Source organism: Nuphar pumila, unplaced genomic scaffold, assembly GCF_984573655.1.
Source record: "Nuphar pumila unplaced genomic scaffold, dmNupPumi1.hap1.1 HAP1_SCAFFOLD_841, whole genome shotgun sequence".
NCBI classification, from domain to species: Eukaryota; Viridiplantae; Streptophyta; class Magnoliopsida; order Nymphaeales; family Nymphaeaceae; genus Nuphar; species Nuphar pumila.
In genome coordinates, this window is record NW_028323508.1 from 18,557 (window position 1) to 37,287 (window position 18,731).

At 50.6% G+C, this 18,731-nt stretch overlaps 1 protein-coding gene across 1 annotated transcript; it reads left to right on the forward strand.

Moving 5' to 3' along the window:
• The first annotated feature begins 14,865 nt into the window (after window positions 1–14,865).
• LOC149809723 (histidine--tRNA ligase, chloroplastic/mitochondrial-like) lies at window positions 14,866–18,318 on the forward strand. Its single transcript, XM_089994659.1, has 5 exons — window positions 14,866–15,063; window positions 15,349–15,594; window positions 15,830–16,202; window positions 17,616–17,865; window positions 18,120–18,318. Exons 1-5 carry the CDS (start codon window positions 14,866–14,868, stop codon window positions 18,316–18,318), a joined length of 1,266 nt encoding a protein of 421 aa, XP_089850785.1.
• The last annotated feature ends 413 nt before the right edge of the window (window positions 18,319–18,731 follow it).

Below are 18,731 nucleotides of genomic sequence, written 5' to 3' on the forward strand. Positions count from 1 at the left end.
ACGACAGTGGTTTTCTACACACTCGCCAGCGTGCTGTACATGATGGCGTTTTGCTTGCGTGCCTTGCTCTGGGCTTCGGTTGCGGCGCTGGACTCTTGTAGCCTGGCATTTGTGGCAGTGTGGGCGCTCCAGCCGCTGATCGGAGTCGAGTTACTTTCTTCAGGGGTATGTGTGGCTGCACTCCACGATGATGATGTAGCAGACAATGCAGAAGCCGATGCCATGACAGTGGAAGGACCAATTGAAGTGGGTACCAATGGACGTTTTGGTTCAAGGCAGGGCGCGAGGCCTACCCCTTACCGCTCAAAGTCGAGAGCAGGAAGCATACTGACGCGTTCGGCCAGTAGGCGCCTTGAAGCAGACAAGACAGCCAAGGCTGTGCAGGTTGATGTAACTCACTACAGGATATCAAACACTCACATGTCCATTTGGTGCGTTGTGTCACCCTGCTGGAATGCATTTTCCCTTGAAATGAACCCTTGGATGGCGTGCTTGTATGCGGCTCCGTGGCAATGGGTGCAAGGCCACGCCATTGGCCTGGAATTGTTCTTTGGTGGTGCGGGGCGACAATACGCGTAGTTGCTGTCATGCTGCCGCTATGAACACGCTAGTGCGCATTTCCCTCTGAACCTGCGCCTGCTCTGTTGGAAATGCATGCTTGTAATTTTCATTTGGAGGATTACAACTCAAGAGACCCTCCTTTCTTGGACGACACGTCAGGGGTGCCACCTTTTGAAGCAGACACAAATGGTCTGCACGGAGTCTGTTTGCATCTGCTAGCCAATCCGTGAGAAAAGCAGCATGATGCACACAACACCTCCCACGACTAGCTCACCAGCTACACCGTACCGTAACAACACCAACAAACGGGCGCTTACTGTCACGTTTTTGAACTCGCCGCCAAGTTGACATAGAGAAAATAGGCTAAATTTTCAGGTATATTATGGTAACTACCCAAAAAATGATGTCACGCTCCCAAAAAGGTCGCCCGTTTGTTGGTCTTGTTACGGTACACGCATAACCAACACAGCTCAGCCTTACAGCTTTTGTAGTGACATGCAATCAGCTGAGTGGACATCTAAATCAGAAGTCACACCAATCAACCCAATCAATTGATGACAAGCCTTGAGAGCATTCCCCGGCCCCGTACGCATGCCAGGAACTCTTAGCAACGGACCCGGGCGAAAACATGCTAAGCCAGCTATATGCATTACAGTACCAGCACTTGTAAGCATTGGCCACGCGCGAAAGCTCCATCAAGACCAGCGCCAAGAGGCACAGGGCTGGAGGACCGAATATTTGGCACATACTGCACTTGCATATGAACAAATGCAGGGTTGCTGTTGGTCATTAACTCAACACTATGATGTCTAGCCCATGTCATGATACCGTTTTTGGTGCCGTTCGCGGGAAGGAACTTGGGAAGAACACGTTGGGTAGCTAAAATGGAAGCATGACCATGCTGAACTCATGGTCGACCGCTTTACTCGTCATCGCTGCTTGCATACTTGAAAGAGCACCGAGCTCCGTCGTCGATCTTGCCACCGAAGTAGCTACCCCGCTTCTTCTTCGTCTTCTCATGCCTGAAGTCCTTCCCGCGGACGGCACCAAGAATTTGAGATGCCTTGTGGCCCCATCCGCCCTCGCCAAACGTGCCTGCATATGTGTTGTCCATGCTGCCCTTCTTCCCTATCCACTCTTCGCTCTTTACACGCTGGAACGCTCGAGCTGCTGTGCCTGCGAAGTGACACAAGAGGGATTAGCACAGGTGAACGTGGAAAACTGTTGAAAGCATGCGGATTTGAACTTGTCAAGTGGTGTCCTTAGAAATGAAGGCACATAGTGTGGACTGAGTGCATACCCAAAGCCAAAGTCTGAAAGTTTGAAAGTCTGTGCTAGCATGGCAAGTACACGGTGGCCACTTCTTGCAGTTACTTGTCGACCTTTATCGTTATCTTGCAGCCTATTCAGTAAGTGTATCACAGAGGTGTGATTATTTGATGTATATCTCTACGGCATAACTGGCAACTTCAAATTCATTTTGAAAACCAGTGCCGCCTGAACTGTCACCCGAGACAGAAGCTTTAGCATCGAATGGCTCTCGATTTCTGGATGAGAGAACTTTGATGAGACAACCGCGTCTCGACAGGTCACGCTTATGGTACGGTGTATGGCTAAGTTGCCTTGCAACTCACGGGTCAGACGAACGCACATTCGTCGAATATCTGCGACAATTTCCGACATGACCAAGAGTGCTAACAAACATGAATTTGTCATAATGTGCCAAAACGCATTAGCGACGCTCTAGCGAATGCACTTTGTCGAGAAGGTTCCGACCAGTTGTGAAGAAATGCCAATGGAGCCAACTAGAAACATCTGGACCAGGTCAATGACCCAAGAAGTTTGAACGGACTGATAGCTGGACTAGTTAACGTGCACTGCTCAACACAAAACATCTACCAGCGTTCGGGCAACGGCACTTTCGCAGAGGAATTTCAACACAAACTGTCCGAAAGCTGCACAACCCAAGCTATATTTCCAGCCACACCGCAAGGAGGGCATTGAGGAGTGCTTGCAAGGTGCGTTGGTTTGCATGAAGCAGTGAGATACAATGTGCTTTCGCTCTACAGATAAAATGTTTGCATCTCCGAATTCATTGCAACGAGGGCCAAGGATATGCACACTCGGTGACTGGACGCTGGTTTCCAAAGTCTACGCTTAGACTACGCTTCGCCCTTCGGCCTACAGCAATACCGAAGATGGCTGTCAAATATCGTGAGCCTGGAATCCGTGATGTCAACGAGGTAGTTGTTGTATGATTCGTCAGGCCACGTCGCGACCGCGACGCTCGTGTTACGAGTAGCTCACGTTCACCGAGACCTGGAATCGCAGCGCGCATCTTGCTATGCTCTCGTCCAATAAGCTCTACTGGATACGGATGTCATGCTTGTTTCAAACAGAACACGTCATATGTACATGTGCATGTGTGCTACATGCATGAACTCACAAGTGTGTACATGCCATGATAAAACTGGCATCAGCAGCCAGACTAGAGCGAACCTCGACCCATGTGGTGGCCAGCAAATGATACATGCAGATGGCAAGACAAAGAGAGCAATACACAAGCAAATCTAGGTCAGCAAGGTGTGAATTGGCTCTGAATCTGACGTGGTAGCATTGTTTGCTAGGTACATTACATGCGCCATGGTGATCACTGACCATGTTAGCTCCTCAAGGAACTCATCACCAGCGGGCTGCAGGACGGAGCCCCCGGAGTTCGCTTTTGCCCGCAAGATCCTGGCAGCATGCAAGGCGAAGCTGTACTCACAAGACGGCAAAACCGAGGACGAGTTTGGATGCGAGAAGCATGTGGACTACATCAACAGAGTGCTTGACCGAGCACTGGGCGATGTGCGTGAGTCTGCCATTCCCCGGGCGCAGGAGCCTATCACATATGCAGAGATGCACGAATTCTTGGAGGGCTTGAAGGAGCAGCAGGTGATACCAAGCTCGGTTGCTACAGCATGGGCCACAACCCTTTTCGACTGGGAGCTCGAGGATGGCTTCAACGAGATTCAAATCTCTTTGCGCAATACGGAGGAGGACAAGCATTCCTTTACTTCGCGCCGCACCGCATTTGCTAGTTGCTGATTGTCATGAGTCGGACTCTTGCGCGACATGTAAATCAATCAGTCCACGCCAATCCATCGGCTACTTTCAACAGCTTGACCGGAGGCTTCAGTCGTGGCTTTGTCAGCTGAGAGTGGTGTAGAAAGGGATTGTTGTAGAAAAAGGTGTTGTTGTATAAGCATGGACCATGCCATGGTGGCGAGATAGCCCATCCGATGGGCAGGCAGGCGAGCATAGCATGCTTGCACATGCGATGTTATTGTGTGATTTAATTATCGAAGTTCGCCAACCAAGTGAAGAACCATTTGAAATGTGCCAGGCAAAGAAGTCTTGGTGCTGCGCAATGTACTTGCATGCGTCTGAACCCTGCACATGTCTCAGACTTGTCCAAACACGGTCGTCCGGCAGAATGATGGACTGTTGTGTTGGATGCCTGGCAAAGTCGTGATGTGTGCTGACATGCCATGACTCTTACGCCTCATGTACCTTGCCAATAATGGACTACTTGTATTGGATGCCTGGCAAAGGTGTTGTGCTACGATCACGAACAGGTGACTTTTGTATGTCACCATGCAGCGATTGCTGGTACTTGGGCGTTCAAGGATGGTATGTGTTGGCGCTATGTTGTAACATGAACTTTGCGTTGCCAGCTCTCCATTCCACAAGATTTGCGGTGTGATGAATGTGCTGATGACTTGCCGAAAGGCCAGGTTGCTCATTGATGATGGGGCGTGAATTCGTTCGTTGGCTGCAAGATGCTCCCCGCGAGCAGTGTGGAATCAAGCCATACTTCCTATAGTTGCACAGGAAGTAGTGACAGTATGTGATGGTATGTTACCTTGTTTGGCGGTCTTGTGAGACCCGTTGTCCGTGCCATCCGTGTCCTTAACTGCTGCCTCCACTGCGGTGGCATCGTTCTTCACATCCTCCTCCTTGGCGTCGCCATTTCCCAAATCCACAGCGTCATTGGCAGCAGGGGCCTCAGCTGCTGCATCCTCTGCAACAGATGTCTTGCACTTCTTTTTCTTCTTCTTTTCCTTGACGTCCTCACCGAGATTGATGGAGACCTCCTGCAATGCAATGCAATGGCTCATCGGAAGCACATGACACGGTTTCATGACAGAGCAAACACCTCGTACACAGGGCGATTGGAAACACGGGCAGAGACGTGCATTTACTTGAAGCATGAGGATGAGTGAAGATACTCATTGATCCATGATCGATCCCTACCCAAATCTTTGGTTGACAAACATGCAATGGGTGAAAAAACCATGCGTTTTTGCTCAACCTGACGTCCGCATATATGCGATACGTACATACATGATGTCTGATAAGCCCGCAATTGCCCTGCTAGTTCCTATTTCTGACGTGCCCTAACGGTCATTGATCCATTGCAAGTGTGTGTTGGTATTGTGTTATCGTCTATGCTGTCGTGATTCTGTCCCTCTGTGTAACCAGTATGTCAGCAAGTGCCCTGCCGCAAACCGGACATTTAGCACCCAATTGAGAAGGTGTCGTTCCACGTGCCCTGTGGAGACGAAGGGGATAGTCGTAGCAGGCAGAATACCAGAGGTCGGGCTGGAAGGAAACAGCAGAGTGCACTTGCGAAGCCATGCCATGAGATCAAAACGGCGGCGTCTTGCGCACCTCAATAAAACAAGCACTCACAGGAGCCAAGACACCAACAGAGCGGCGGCACGTCGCAGCATTGCTGGAGCAGCGCGAACTAGGAAAGACCGTCTGGTCCTCCTTGGATGTGGACAGAAGGTACCCTTAGATGGCATGTCTGGTGCTTAGCTACAACCACACCCTACACATCTGGGCCCTGCCCCAAACCTCATGCATGCTCCGATACCTTGGCTTTGCAGCAATGCCCTCATCCCTTGGGAGAGGCAACATAAGCATGGCATCACATATGCACACCTTGTTCACTGTGTCGGCTGCCTGTGCCTCCACATCGTCGCAGAGCGTAGCCTTGGCGTCGATCTTTGCCTTCTTTGCCTTGGGTGCCGCGGCATCATCAGGCTTCATTGCCTCCAATTCGCCATCCTCGCGTGGTCGCGTTACTGCTTGCTTGCTGCTCTTCTTTGACTTTTTTGCTGCGCAGAGCATTATCCGCGGTGAGCTTCAGTTATGCTAAGCCAAACGCTTCAAGGTACGCGCACCATCAGAGTAAGCGGAAGGTCTATATACAGACCTTCCGGTCTGTAATCCAACACGACAAGATGCCAGTTCATAAATAATGTATGACGACGCTAATGATAGCTGTACGCAAATTGCAGTTGGCAATGCCACAGATCTTGCATGCTGTCCTTTGTTATGAGTGCGATACATGGGTCATTGAGGCATCAGCTCGATACGGTATGTTCAGACACACACCATTCATGAGCAGGAGAAAAGAAACGAATGGTGTGTGTCCGAACACACACAATTACTGAGCAGGGCTTACACAGAGTTGTACACAGTCTTGTGCCCCTGTATGCGGTTATGCACATTGCCCAAGGACGGCACGACCTTTACAGAGCGGCACATACCAGGAAAAGCGGCCTCGTCAGAGTTGTCCCTTGCAGTCTTCTTTGACTCCTTGGCTGGTACGGGCTCCTCTACTCTTGGAGACTTGTCTGCGGGCACTTTGCCATTCTTGGCACCGCGCTTTGCCTTCTTGGCTGCCACTGGCTCTACGGTCTCAGGCACAACCGCATCAGTTGGATCTTTGCGCTTCTTCTCTTGAAGTGCGTCATCTACAGGCACTTTGCTGTTCTTGGCACAGCGCTTTGCCTTCTTGGCTGCCACTGGCTCGGCGGTCTCAGGCACAACGCCATCAGTTGGATCTTTGCGCTTCTTCTCTTGAGGTCCGTCATCTACAGGCGCCTTGCTGTTGTTGGCACCGTTTTTTGCCTTCTTCGCTGGCACTGGCTCGTCGGTCTCGGGCAGTACGTCATCAGCTGCATCTTTGCGCTTTTTGGAATTCTTTGGTTTCTTTGCAGGTTCCTTTGCTGTTGCAGCCTCTTCCGCTGCCACGTCGATGCTTGTTGCTTTCTTCTTCGACTTCTTGGCGACAGGGGCGTCCTTTCTCGGTTCTGCCTTCCTCGCTGCCTTTGACTCCTTGACTGGCTCCTGAACGTTCAAAATCTTCTCTTTCTTGATTGCTGTTTCGGATTTTGACTCCACCTCCTGAAGAAACCACAAGCAGACCCTGTCAGATGCACCCTTGTCACCGTGTCGAGATGACAACAGCGACTTGCACGCTGGGACCGTGGAAGCTAGGCGATACATGCACTCAATTGCGCCAACAATTCGTTGATGCTATACGCCCAGCACAGAGACCAACAATTGGACAGCGGATCCATGCCAAAAGCTAGTTGCGTTGAATGCGCACCTCGATTGCAGTGGAGTTGTTTACGCGCCTGGATCTCAAACTGTCCTGTGCCTGCATCATAATATGCTTTCAACATTCTGTCACACGCGAAACCGTCATGGAGCCAAGTGACAACCAGAAGTCGAAATTGTGTAATACGCTGCAATGCACCCTGAGACAGCATTATACATATGTCGAAAACATGCAGACGAAAGCCGCACGCAGCACAATACGTCTTTATGAATGAAAAATATCTTACACGGAACACCTCACTTGATTTTTTGTAAATCCACTTCCATTGTTATGCAGAGGTGCCAGCGCTTCATACCGTGCTGACTGGAAATGACCCGAGGAACACCAGAGGACAACAGTGAGATATCAATGACCAAATTACTCAACATGAACACCTTCGGCCTTGGCTCTATCCTCACTCCGCGAGCAGCCGCCTATGTCACTTAGAGCAACCAGCATGTTTGACGAGTGAGCTCTTCAGTAACAATATGTAACGCACCGCCGGCTCCACTGCTTTGGTTTTCTTCGCCATGTTAAATCTGGGACAAGCGTGGCTACTTGACGCAGAACGGGGCATGCGATGTGCCAAGGTGCGAGGTGAATTCGCCTGTGCCCAAACCGCGTGCCCAGGTAGCAGACGGCTACTGCGAACGTATAGCGGAAAAAAGGGTAGGAATCATTCTTATGTGGGATGGTGGCCAGTCGATGCCATCGTCGATGGTGGATGGGGCCACGCAGCAGTCTGCTGAGCAGAGTTCTCGATAGCTCCTATCTAATGCACATAGCCGCACGCTCGCCCACAAGGCGTGGCACGTAGTCGGCTATGAGCTCAACCAGTTAGATGCGAATGGAGGAAGCATGTTTGATTGTGCAGTCTTTTCTCGACAGTATTCGCACCCTGTTCGGCCGCTCGGTGTGCATTCGCGCTTTAGGATCGTGTTGTAGTCCCCGCAGCCATGGCGGAGACATCTGAAGAGGCTGATGCCAAGAAGGATAAGGAGACTGAACAGGTCGGAAAGGCATTGGATTCCCTTACCGACAAGGTATGCTTTGGCAGGTCCCGTGTGCATGCACCGCCAATCTGTTGCACGATCTGGGCTTCACATGTCACATATGCATCGTCTGTGTGTTGAAACTTTTTCGCTGATTGTTAGGTCACCTGTCCGCAATCAATGGTCGCACGAGTGCCCGATTGCATGCACGCAGGGTTTTCCAGCTGGAGATCATGGGTGTTCACAAGCTGTAGCGCGAGCTTGTTGAGTACCTTATTACTATTCAACATCAGCGATCTAGGGCTCAGGTTGTAGCCTCCTCATTGCGCTCTGGAAGGTGACACTTGGGAAGGTGGTGCTTGTCTTTGGTAGTTCATCGCCCGCTTAGCATGAGTTTTTCGCTGCATTGGACGACAGGGCCAGCGGTTACGGGGATGAGCTTGCATGTCAGCTTCTGTACTGGACTCCATTCATGCGTTTGGCTACCTTGCGCTGGCTGCAAGCAGGTTCTGTTGCTGTCTGGGCGCCACCCATGTGTCACCTTCCACAGCGCAATTGGAGGCTTATGGAGTTTGATATATTTTTCCAATTGATCAATGAAGCTGGTCAAGGTATCGGAGATGATCTGCTTGGAGTTATGCTTTGCGATGGCAGCATTGGGCATATAACAGTTCCGATCAAAGGACAGAAACAGGTCGAATGTATCGACAATTTAGAGCAAGCTTAGCTACCTCAGCGGGTTGATGTTTTTCAGCATTGCAATCGTCCTCCAGCGTTCCTGCAGCAATAACAATGGCAACTGCTTGGGATTTCTGATAGCCGTGTTCCTATATCCTCAACATAAGTCATTAGGCTGCTGCTGTCCGCCATTTGTCTCCTGTCACATGCCTAACCGCCGTTGCTATGACCAACCATTTTCACTGCCATTGTGCAGGCTGAGGAGAGGGATATGGACGATAGCAAGGTGAAAGCAGCCCTTGAACGATTGCGGGAGGCCAAGGCACTTGACGACAAACAGAAGAAGGAGAAGTGCGGATTCTCCGCTCATGTCAATGTGAATGTGGTAAACGCTGTCAACCTTGTCAAACAACGACATGCTAGGAAAATAAGCGTTCCACTTGACTTGAGCTGACCTTGCACGTAGGCTGCTGCACTTGCGTTTCATGTCAGTTAGTTCAGCCATCTTGCTTTGCTTGTCTGCACACATACCATATGCGACAAATGGCTCGCCTGGTGCGTGCTGGATGATGTTTTCATAGCTGATTACTTTGACGTTGGTGCGTACATAGAAGTGCTGGCCACATCACAAGTCAGCACGTGCCCATACTGACACTTTACACTGCCAATTGAATGATTCCTTTTTCGAGGTAGTGTTGCATGGTGATACGCATTGCCAGAGGTCCGTGTTTACATCAATCTCATGGCGGCTGCTATTCTTGGTTTGCAAACAAGGTGTGCAACTAAGCAGCTCGGTGAATTGCAGAGAGAAGGAGTTGGCTGCTGTCAAGGTGAACAAAGAGGATATAAAGGTTGTGGCAGATGAGTTTGGTCTTTCATTGAAAGTTAGTGAGGTTCATTTGAGAGAAAACGGTGGCGACCTTGAAAAGACATTGCGATGCATAATTAATACAGGTTTGCCAGAAAATTTCTCATGTAAGACGTATTTGTAATGATTGTTATGAGAAGCCGAAACATAATCATGGTAGGTGATAGTCATCCTTTGCAACCGGCGACGTCACTCTCCGACAGACATGCACGCAACGTATGTCGTACCGGGTACTACGCTGCGATACTGCGCAGGGATACTTGGCTGGTGATGAGGATAGTTTCAAAAGCGAGTGACAGTTGCGCTGTTCCAATCCAATCCGGACCGCGGACGCGCCATAGCTAGCCCGTGCATAAATGCCACCATGAAACCATCGTCTGTTAGTGAATGCTGTCTGTGTGCGTCGAGCCGAGCCCATCGCAAACTGTAAGCTTCGTAGGCAACCGTCCGGAGAATCATACATCAACATGTTGAACGTTTGGATGCATAGTTGCATGAAAGCAGTGAACTCTTGGGTTGACAGGCACAGAGATTTCACTTTCTCTCTTGATTACGATGGCGTGGACTGCACCGACAACGTATGCAGGGTAAGTTCCGGACATGATGGCAGTGTGCTGCCGGAAGTCTTGTTTTGTGGCAGTAGCAGTGCGTGCATGTTCAATGCCTTTGTCAGATAGACATGTGACTTCACATATGCATTGTGTGCTTTCATGTCGTCAGGATGTTGTGCGAATGAGGTTTTTTCTTGAGAGTCCGCTTGTCGGTTTGAATTGGCCAGTTCGAAACCGCGGTAGCGACGGTCCCTCGTTGAAAAAGGGAAACATGCATGGGACGGTTTAAATACCTGAGATTCAAAATTACATTCAAGACATTACTCACTCGTTGCAGCGAAGTTGGACTTACAGCTTGCACAACGGTAGTCGCAGCGCATCTATGTACAGATGAAGCAGCAAACTTATACACCACTGAGCAGCACTGCGATCATGCCATGCACTTCAAATTTGCAAGTGGATGGCTTACAGTTTGAAGCGAGGCACACTGCATATGATGAACGTGTTCTCAAGGGAAGTTCCTTGCCGTACGCACTGCAAGCATGTTCCAAGGTCTACTGGTCGAAAATCAGTTCGTATGCTGGGGCACCAAAGAATGTCACTGTCACATTGTATGAATCGGCTCAGAAACAAACGCGGATGTTTCCCTTAGATACCATGTTCACTCTCATCAGAACTTTGCGTTGCACACTCCAATAGTAATTGTCTGCACAGTGGCAAAGTGAGTGACCGAGCCCCAACCATGTTGACATGAAACAAGGACAACCATGGGTCTCACTGCAGGTTTATGTAGGGATGCAAGTCGAAAGTGCAACTTGACCAAGTATGTTGTGGCTGTGCAGGACTACTGTGATCAGCGCAGACCTTGCAAGAAGCAGAACCTGTCAAGGAGGTGAAGGTTGGCACATTGCAGCGTGCGTACAAATGGTTAGAAAGCCGGAATGTCAGTGAGATGACATTTGAGCTAGATGGTCTCCACCCATGGGAGACTATCAAAATCCCTTGTCCAGACGATGCTCGAGGGTCAGGGCCTTCCCACTGAGAAGGTCGTGCTTCATACTGTTGAGGTGTAGGCAGCAGTGGAAGCGTGCTGCGCCCGCAGACATGGTGTTCAAAAACCTCCTGCCTGGATGTCGCGTCCCTCCTCGTTAGTTCATGCAGCAGCGGACGGCTGGGACGTGAGAGCCTTGCATGGCCGGGAGGATATGCCAATCGACGCATAAACCAGGCAATTTGCCTGCAACATCCCCCATCCACAGGCTCCATATGGACGTCACGGGTCCGCTGCCCACGCCTGCAGCTGGCCACGGTGGTGCGGTCTGCACGGCAACGACGACGGATGAGTTTACCGGCTACACCACCGTGAAGCTCCTCCGCGAAAAGAGCCAAGTCCCACCCGCTATGAAGGCTGCTGTGCGTGAGCTTCATACCCAGACCGGCGGGGTGGTCAAGCGCATGAGACATGACCGTGGTGGAGAATACATGAACTCCAAGCTCGCAGAGCTGTACAAGGCACCGGGGATTCAGCCCGAGCCGACTGCTGCTTGTACAGCCCCAGAGTCCAACGGCGTGGCTGAACGCAAGAACCGAACTCACGTGGAGAAAGTATGTCCTATGCTGATTGACGCCGATGGGGGTTCGTGCTGTTGGGACGATGCCATGATGCACACATGCGAACTGGCAAGCTGCACCCTCATGTGTGGCGGCCGTGTATCCCCTCATGATGGAGAGTATGCCGTCTGCGTAAGCTGCTGTATGGCCTGAAGCAGTCCGGCAGAGGAAGGAACAAAGCTCGAGCTCGAGGCCCTTGCTGGACAGTCAGGCTAGATTGCTAGGTTGTCCGAACACTGCAGTGGCAACTAATGCACTCAGTGTTAACATACCTTGCTGCGACTGGTAACTTCAAGTATCAAATCAATTATCCACCTGTTTGTCGTTCATCATCATACTACAAGATATCTGCTATGTTGTGGTACATAGCAAGAGCTTCTCACTGGCAAGGAAGGCCCAGCAATTTTTCCGGTCAATCGCTTGACGAGGGAACATACTGCTGTGATAAACCAAGGTCTACAACATTGTATGCGTACTAAAATGTGCGTGCGTTTGCTTTTGCGCATTTGCATGGTGAGTTCAGTGAGCTGTTTGTTTCATCCTGAATATAGGCTGTCAAATACCAAGCTGATGGGAAAGAATGAGCTCCAAATCATGATATTTCATGCATTTTGCATGTGTGTTGATGGTCTCTCAAAAAGCACGTGCACGCCATTTGGAATTGCAGTGTTGCTTTTGACCTGCCTTTCCAGGCATGAGAGTGTCAGGTACCCCTCGCAGGATATTTTGCAGGGCAGCCAGCGAGTACGAGTATGGACCCAAGTGTGTGAAAGTACTGCTCCAAATCATGGTATTGTGAGGCCATCCATGTATTGGTGCCCAAGATGTGGACCTCGACAACGGTTGTGTGTAGAAATTGCTTGAGACATGCACAATGATGTGTACAATGCTGAACGTGTGGTGAGCAGTGATGATAAGGTTTGACGCACATGGCGTGCAATGCCCAGTGCGATTACAGGTCCAGGCCACCAACTCCTCCCTCCTATTGGCATGTTTTTTTCGCACACGTTTTCCAATCTAAACCGACGGCCAGGGGTAGAGCACCCGCCACGCCGTCTAGCCCTTCACTGCCCTATAATAGGCGCGGCAACTGGTGTGGAACAGAAAACCTAAGCCTCGCCGTTTGCCCTTCCTTGCCGGGCTCGACTGAGGCTGACAGGAAACCATTTCTACATCCTCGCCCTCTCTGCACACCCCGGTCATCAGCTCTATGAAGAACTGATTCCAATCGTTCATTTTCTTCGCATCCGCTGTTCCATCTTGAACTGCCATAAAGCACTGCAACAACACACATACAGTTGCCTTGTCTCAACTTTGATAGAAGACTTTTTCTGTTGTAACTACCGAACAAATATGCATCTCTGCTTGTTTTTTTACCTTGTTTGAGGTCTCGTCCTTGTACAGACACCGCACAACTATCCATGACTGCAATCATGGCATGATTGCTGCATTTGCAAAGCACATCCATTCTCTGTACCCCACTCATATGATAAATTGCCCAAACTTCAATATTTATGACAAACAGAGGCACATAACGTTATGGAAATTTGTGTTATATGGCCTTTGTACATTCGTTTGGGTAGTAGTTCAACAAGGGACCACGTTTTTGGTGCGTGTGTTGTTATAGGACAGATTTTCTTCCCGACACCTGCGTCAGGCGGTGCGTCAGGCCGTGGCACAGCTCATGTGAAGCATTTAGTAACATTCAATTCCATCTGGCGACGTTTTCTATCTTTGGTCCGCACCTCATGTGGTCCAATCAACAACGTTCAGCGTTCATGGCGTCTGCCTGGGACCCAAATCATTACCGTCTTACGAGCACATAATCATCAGTACAGTTTCTCGACGTTTGCAATTGTCCTGAAGTCAATATGAGGCCACTTGCACGTGGTGTCAGCACGTGTCACAATAGTTTGCGTGTGTTGCCTTCAAGGTTTGGCAGCGTGCTGAGAGGGAGTACCCGATGCTGCGCCACCACGCCAGCACAAGCGCAGGTGAGAGTCATCTACAGATGAGTGCTAATGCGATGTCAGTACATTGTCGAACATAACTGAAGTCTAGAGACTGGCGACAGAGGAGAGGCCATCACCTCGTGATTGTCTTGGACAGGGCTTTGCACAGAAGTCTCTCCTTGCCGTGGCGCATATACGACCGCATTGCATCGCTGTAATGCAAATTACATGTGCACATGCATCAGCATGTGCAAGGCCTTTACCGCACGTATGGCTTTTGGCTTCAGGCTAGCAGGTTGCACCCAGATTGAAAACCCTGACCCTAGATTGGAATGACAGCGCCTTGCATTCGAAGACATTACTGAGAAGATGTCCATACGGTGCCTTATCAATGAATGATATCCGATTGTGTATTCACCTTGTGGAGTGTGTCTAGTTGGCCTTGAGGTACACGCAGCAGGAACTAGCTGGCCTCCCCTGTCCACTAGCAGTCTACTGGAGGTAAGCCTGTGGGAGATTGTAGTAAAACTGGGAGAAATAGAGATGTAACAGGCCCAGGTTGGTGCTGCAAAGTGACATTCTGGACTCCCCACCAACGCAGAATGCCAGGTCAGGGGGGTGAGAAATGCTGAATGCTGAGTGTCAATAATAGACTGTCTGTTTCGCAGTTTCCCACAGACTTCTTCCCGTACACTGCTGTGATGCTACCCCGGATGATGCGCCCTGCAACGAAGGCATGCCTGTAAAGCGGCAACTTTTGGCTGCCTGCACAGGGTGGCATCAGGCACTGTTTCAGATCATGATGCGTAGCAGGAGCTGTCATCTTGCTTAGTGTTTCGCCAGTCCGTGACATCTGCAGGTACAGGTGCCTGAAAATGTTGGAATTCATGGGAGGCAAACTGGATTGGACGCCCTTCTGGCAAAGCACTGATTAATACTCTCAGGCATAAACACCACCAGCCCCTCTTCATTTTCCTTCTGGTACCACAATCCATGTCGGCCTGTCAGCAATCAAACCATGGCAAGCATGCTCAAGGCAGCTCCAAGTTCCCAGAAGCACAAAGCCGTTTTTTGTCATGAACGAGAGGGAGATCGTGGCCGATGCCCGGTGCATGCTTGGCTGGACAGCGACAGGTGACATGTTCAATGGGTGTGGTGCATTCAGGAGAGGAACGCAACCCGGAGCAATGTGGATGGCAACTCCAAGCAGCCGATGGACTTGCTGCCTCCCAAGGGAACGCGTGACTTCTTCCCAGATGACATGCGGATCCGTAACTGGCTGTTTGGAGAGTTCGCCATGGTGAGCAGGCTCTTTGGCTTTGAGCAATTCGATTCGCCTGTGCTTGAGTCAGAGGCCCTGTTTGTTCGCAAGGCCGGTGAAGAGATCCGAGGCCAGTTGTTCAATTTCGAGGTATGCTTCCTCCCGATGAAATCTCAGTGACAATTGCAAGCAGATCTGTAGCTCCAGTAGGTAGTGCAAAGTATGCATGTCGCTGCACTTCGAGAAGAAAAAAACGATGGACCACTTGATATCAAATTCGATCTCGTTGTTTCAGGTGCCATGACTTTCTTGCAGTCATGCATACAACAGACGATGTGGTGTATGCTAAATAAGATGATATGTTGCTACACACGGTTTTACCTCGTGGATGCCGGAATCAGTTCTGCTCTGAGTAATAGTTGTATTGTGCTGCAGGACAAGGGTGGCCGACCGGTGTCTCTCAGGCCAGAGCTGACGCCATCGCTGGCACGTATGGTTCTGGCAAAGGTCGGGTCGCTACCGCTGCCCGCCAAGTGGTACGCCATTGGGCAGTGCTGGCGCTACGAGCGCATGACTCGCGGCCGTCGGCGCGAGCACTACCAGTGGAACATGGACATCGTGGGTGTTTCAGGGGTGGAAGCCGAGGCGGAGCTGCTGGCAGCCATCACAACATTCTTCTCTGTACGCTCCCACTCCTCCCGCCACCTCATGTACCTCACACTACCGGTGCGGTGACAGTATGTCTGAAAACGCGGACAAATAGTAACCCCCATGATGAACGCTCATAGCCATGGTTATCTGGGACAACACTGCTTGTCTTTGGCAGGATTGTTTCCTTAATGGTTTCCACACCTTTGTGCATTTGGCCTTGGGCCCTGCCAAATGTGTGAGTAATCCATGAACGGGAGCTGTGCAGAGGGTTGGATTGACGCAAGCGGATGTTTTGATACGAGTATCAAGCCGGAAGGTACTGCAGTCGCTCATGATGGGGTACGGTGTGCCGGATGACAAGTTCAGCGAGGTCTGTGTCGTTGTCGACAAGGTTGACAAGCTGCCACGAGAGGAGATCACAAAGGAGCTTGCCGCGTTGGGGTTGACGGGGGATACAATTGAGGGCATCCTGGGGGCGATGGGCATACGCGACATAGTAGCCCTGACAGAGTTCCTAGGCGCGGAGAATCCAGCAGTACAAGAGCTGAGCCGCCTGTTTGAGCTTGCTCGGGGGTACGGATACGCTGACTGGCTCCGTGTTGACATTTCGGTCGTCCGCGGTCTTGCATACTACACGGGTGCGGCGCTTATGCTACAAGGCAACTGCGGCATCACCACAGCTCCGTCAGTGCTGTTGTAGTTCTATTGCTGGAAATATCAGAATAGCTCTGACTATTCAGATAATTATCTTTATCTACATATAAAGCACGCATATATCAGGTTTTTGCTTCATTGACGTCGCAGCTACTGGCATCCGCTTGGAACGCATGTATGCATATGTTAATGGTAACATGAGCAGCGACGTGTGTGTCGTCGCTGTAGTTGGTACTCTGTCTCGATATCAAACACTTTGTGACACGCGGTAGGTCAGGGGATGCTGTCAAGGTGCCTCAAAGAGGCACCTTACCCCTGACCCTCGAGTCACTAGGTGCTCGGGTCGGGCGGCCCCAAAATGGACCCTCGACCCCCTATCCCCTCAAAGTGGACATCAATTTTACATCAATTTGAGCTCCTGACATGCCTACCTCAGTTGAATGCCTTCACAAGAACCATAGAGTGAAGTAGACAACGAAACACATGCAAGGTCAAAGCATTTGCCGCAATAGTGACTGGATGCGGGATTTGATGACCTTCCCTATCTTGAGAGATACTGCATTCTAGGTCAGGGGGGTCCCAAGGGGAGGGTGGGTCGATTTTGGCCAAAGTTCGACAGCACACCCCTCTGAAAAACATCGACCCCTGGTCAACCTTCCGGCCATGGGTCGGGGGTCATCGTACCCCCTGGCCTACCGCGTGTCACGAAGTATTTCACATATCTCCAACCACATGATAATGTATCTTCATTCATTCTCCATGCCCATTCGATCTCCACCTCCCTGTTTTGCACGATGGTAACCACCCACACTCTGAGCAGCATTCGTCGTCTGTTCTTGGCACATTGTCTACTCCCACTTCAATCGTATCAGCCACTTCCTTTCAATTGACGAGAGACACGTGCATGACGACGGGTTTCAACGTCGCCAACGTGGTTGTGCCACAGATGCTCTTTACCAAAATCCTCAAAAGCAACTGGCTTGCAATTTCAAACACAACTTCTGTCCATTTTAAGCAAGCATGGAACTTGCTGTGTGGTACACTTGCCATTCACAACACTCCAGGTCAAATGAGTGTTGCATCGCATTCATATTTCCTCTTTCACGTCTAGTTTTGTTTGCACACTGGTATGGCAATTGCTGTAACTTGATCTTGCCCGGCTTTCTACCTTCTGCTCCATAGTTTGCATCCATAATTCATATTTGCATGTTCATCTCCAAGTGTAACCTGCGGGCATTGGAGTACATCAACTATGCATGATAATTATTTACGCTTGCTTGTGCCTAGGATTTAGCAGGGTGGTGTGCAGAATGCGTGAGTCAACATGATGCGCAGCAATGGTTAGTCCAGACAGCTGTGCCCATGGACGGCGACTCACTCAACTTTTCAATCTGCAGGAACTGTCTTTGAGGCATTTGACTGCGAGGGGAAGCTGCGCGCGATCTGTGGTGGAGGCCGCTATGACCAGTTGCTGAGTACGTTTGGAGGCGAGAATCTTCCCATGGTGGGCTTTGGCTTTGGCGATGCTGTCATCATGGAGCTGTTGAAAGACAAGAATCTGATGCCATCGCCATCGCACGATGCACAGGACGTTGTTTTCGTCTTTGACGAAGAACTAAGAGCTGACGCACTGGGCATCGCGACACGGTGCGTGTGTTTGGACAGTCTATGCGTGTCGAAAAGCGCTGGTAGATTGCGTTGGTGGATATTGGGAGGGCATCACTGTCTGCAGGTGCTGCCGCAAGTGATGAAATTGTGTGCATGCATCATCTGCTGTTCACATGCTCTGCAAAGGTGACCACGACTCTCTGCAGCCGCCTGTGCCATCGTTGCGCCCCGACACTGTTGCCTTGATGAGCGTTGTTCGAATGAGCCCTGCTGATGGCGGGGATGTTGTGCAGGTTACGCGCGCAAGGGCGCCGAGTTGACGTCGTGCTAGAGAGTGGCAAGAAGATGAAATGGGCTTTCAAGCATGCTGAGCGCATTGCCGCTGAGAGATTGGTGCTTGTCGGACGTCGAGAGTGGGATGCAGGTTGCGTAAGAGTCAAGGTCCTGGCAACTCGGGAGGAATCCGATGTTCCAGTCACAGAGCTCTGTTAGCCCGTTAATGCAGTTATCTTTCAAGTTTGCCCTGACATGGCTTTGTTATGGCGCACGTGGCCTGTCCGTTCTGCGAGGGAAAACGTCGTCCAGGCCATTCTTAGCTCACTTTTCTTCCCCACTCCATCTACTAAGAAACCTTTCATTTACTGCTTACGGGAAGCGAAGATTGCTGATCGAAGTGGGCAAATCATACCGCTTGATAAAACAGACACCCCGCTTCCGACTCATGATACACTTCATGAGTGCGACAGGTTAACGATCGCGAATGGAACAACGCCGATGTCATCGAGAACGCATGACAGCCAGCACGTGACTGCCCTATGCCACCATGTCCGGGCTGAAGAGACTGAACACGCGTATAAATATACTCATGCGCGTGTCAAGGCTGTGCATGCGTGAACTGTTGCAGG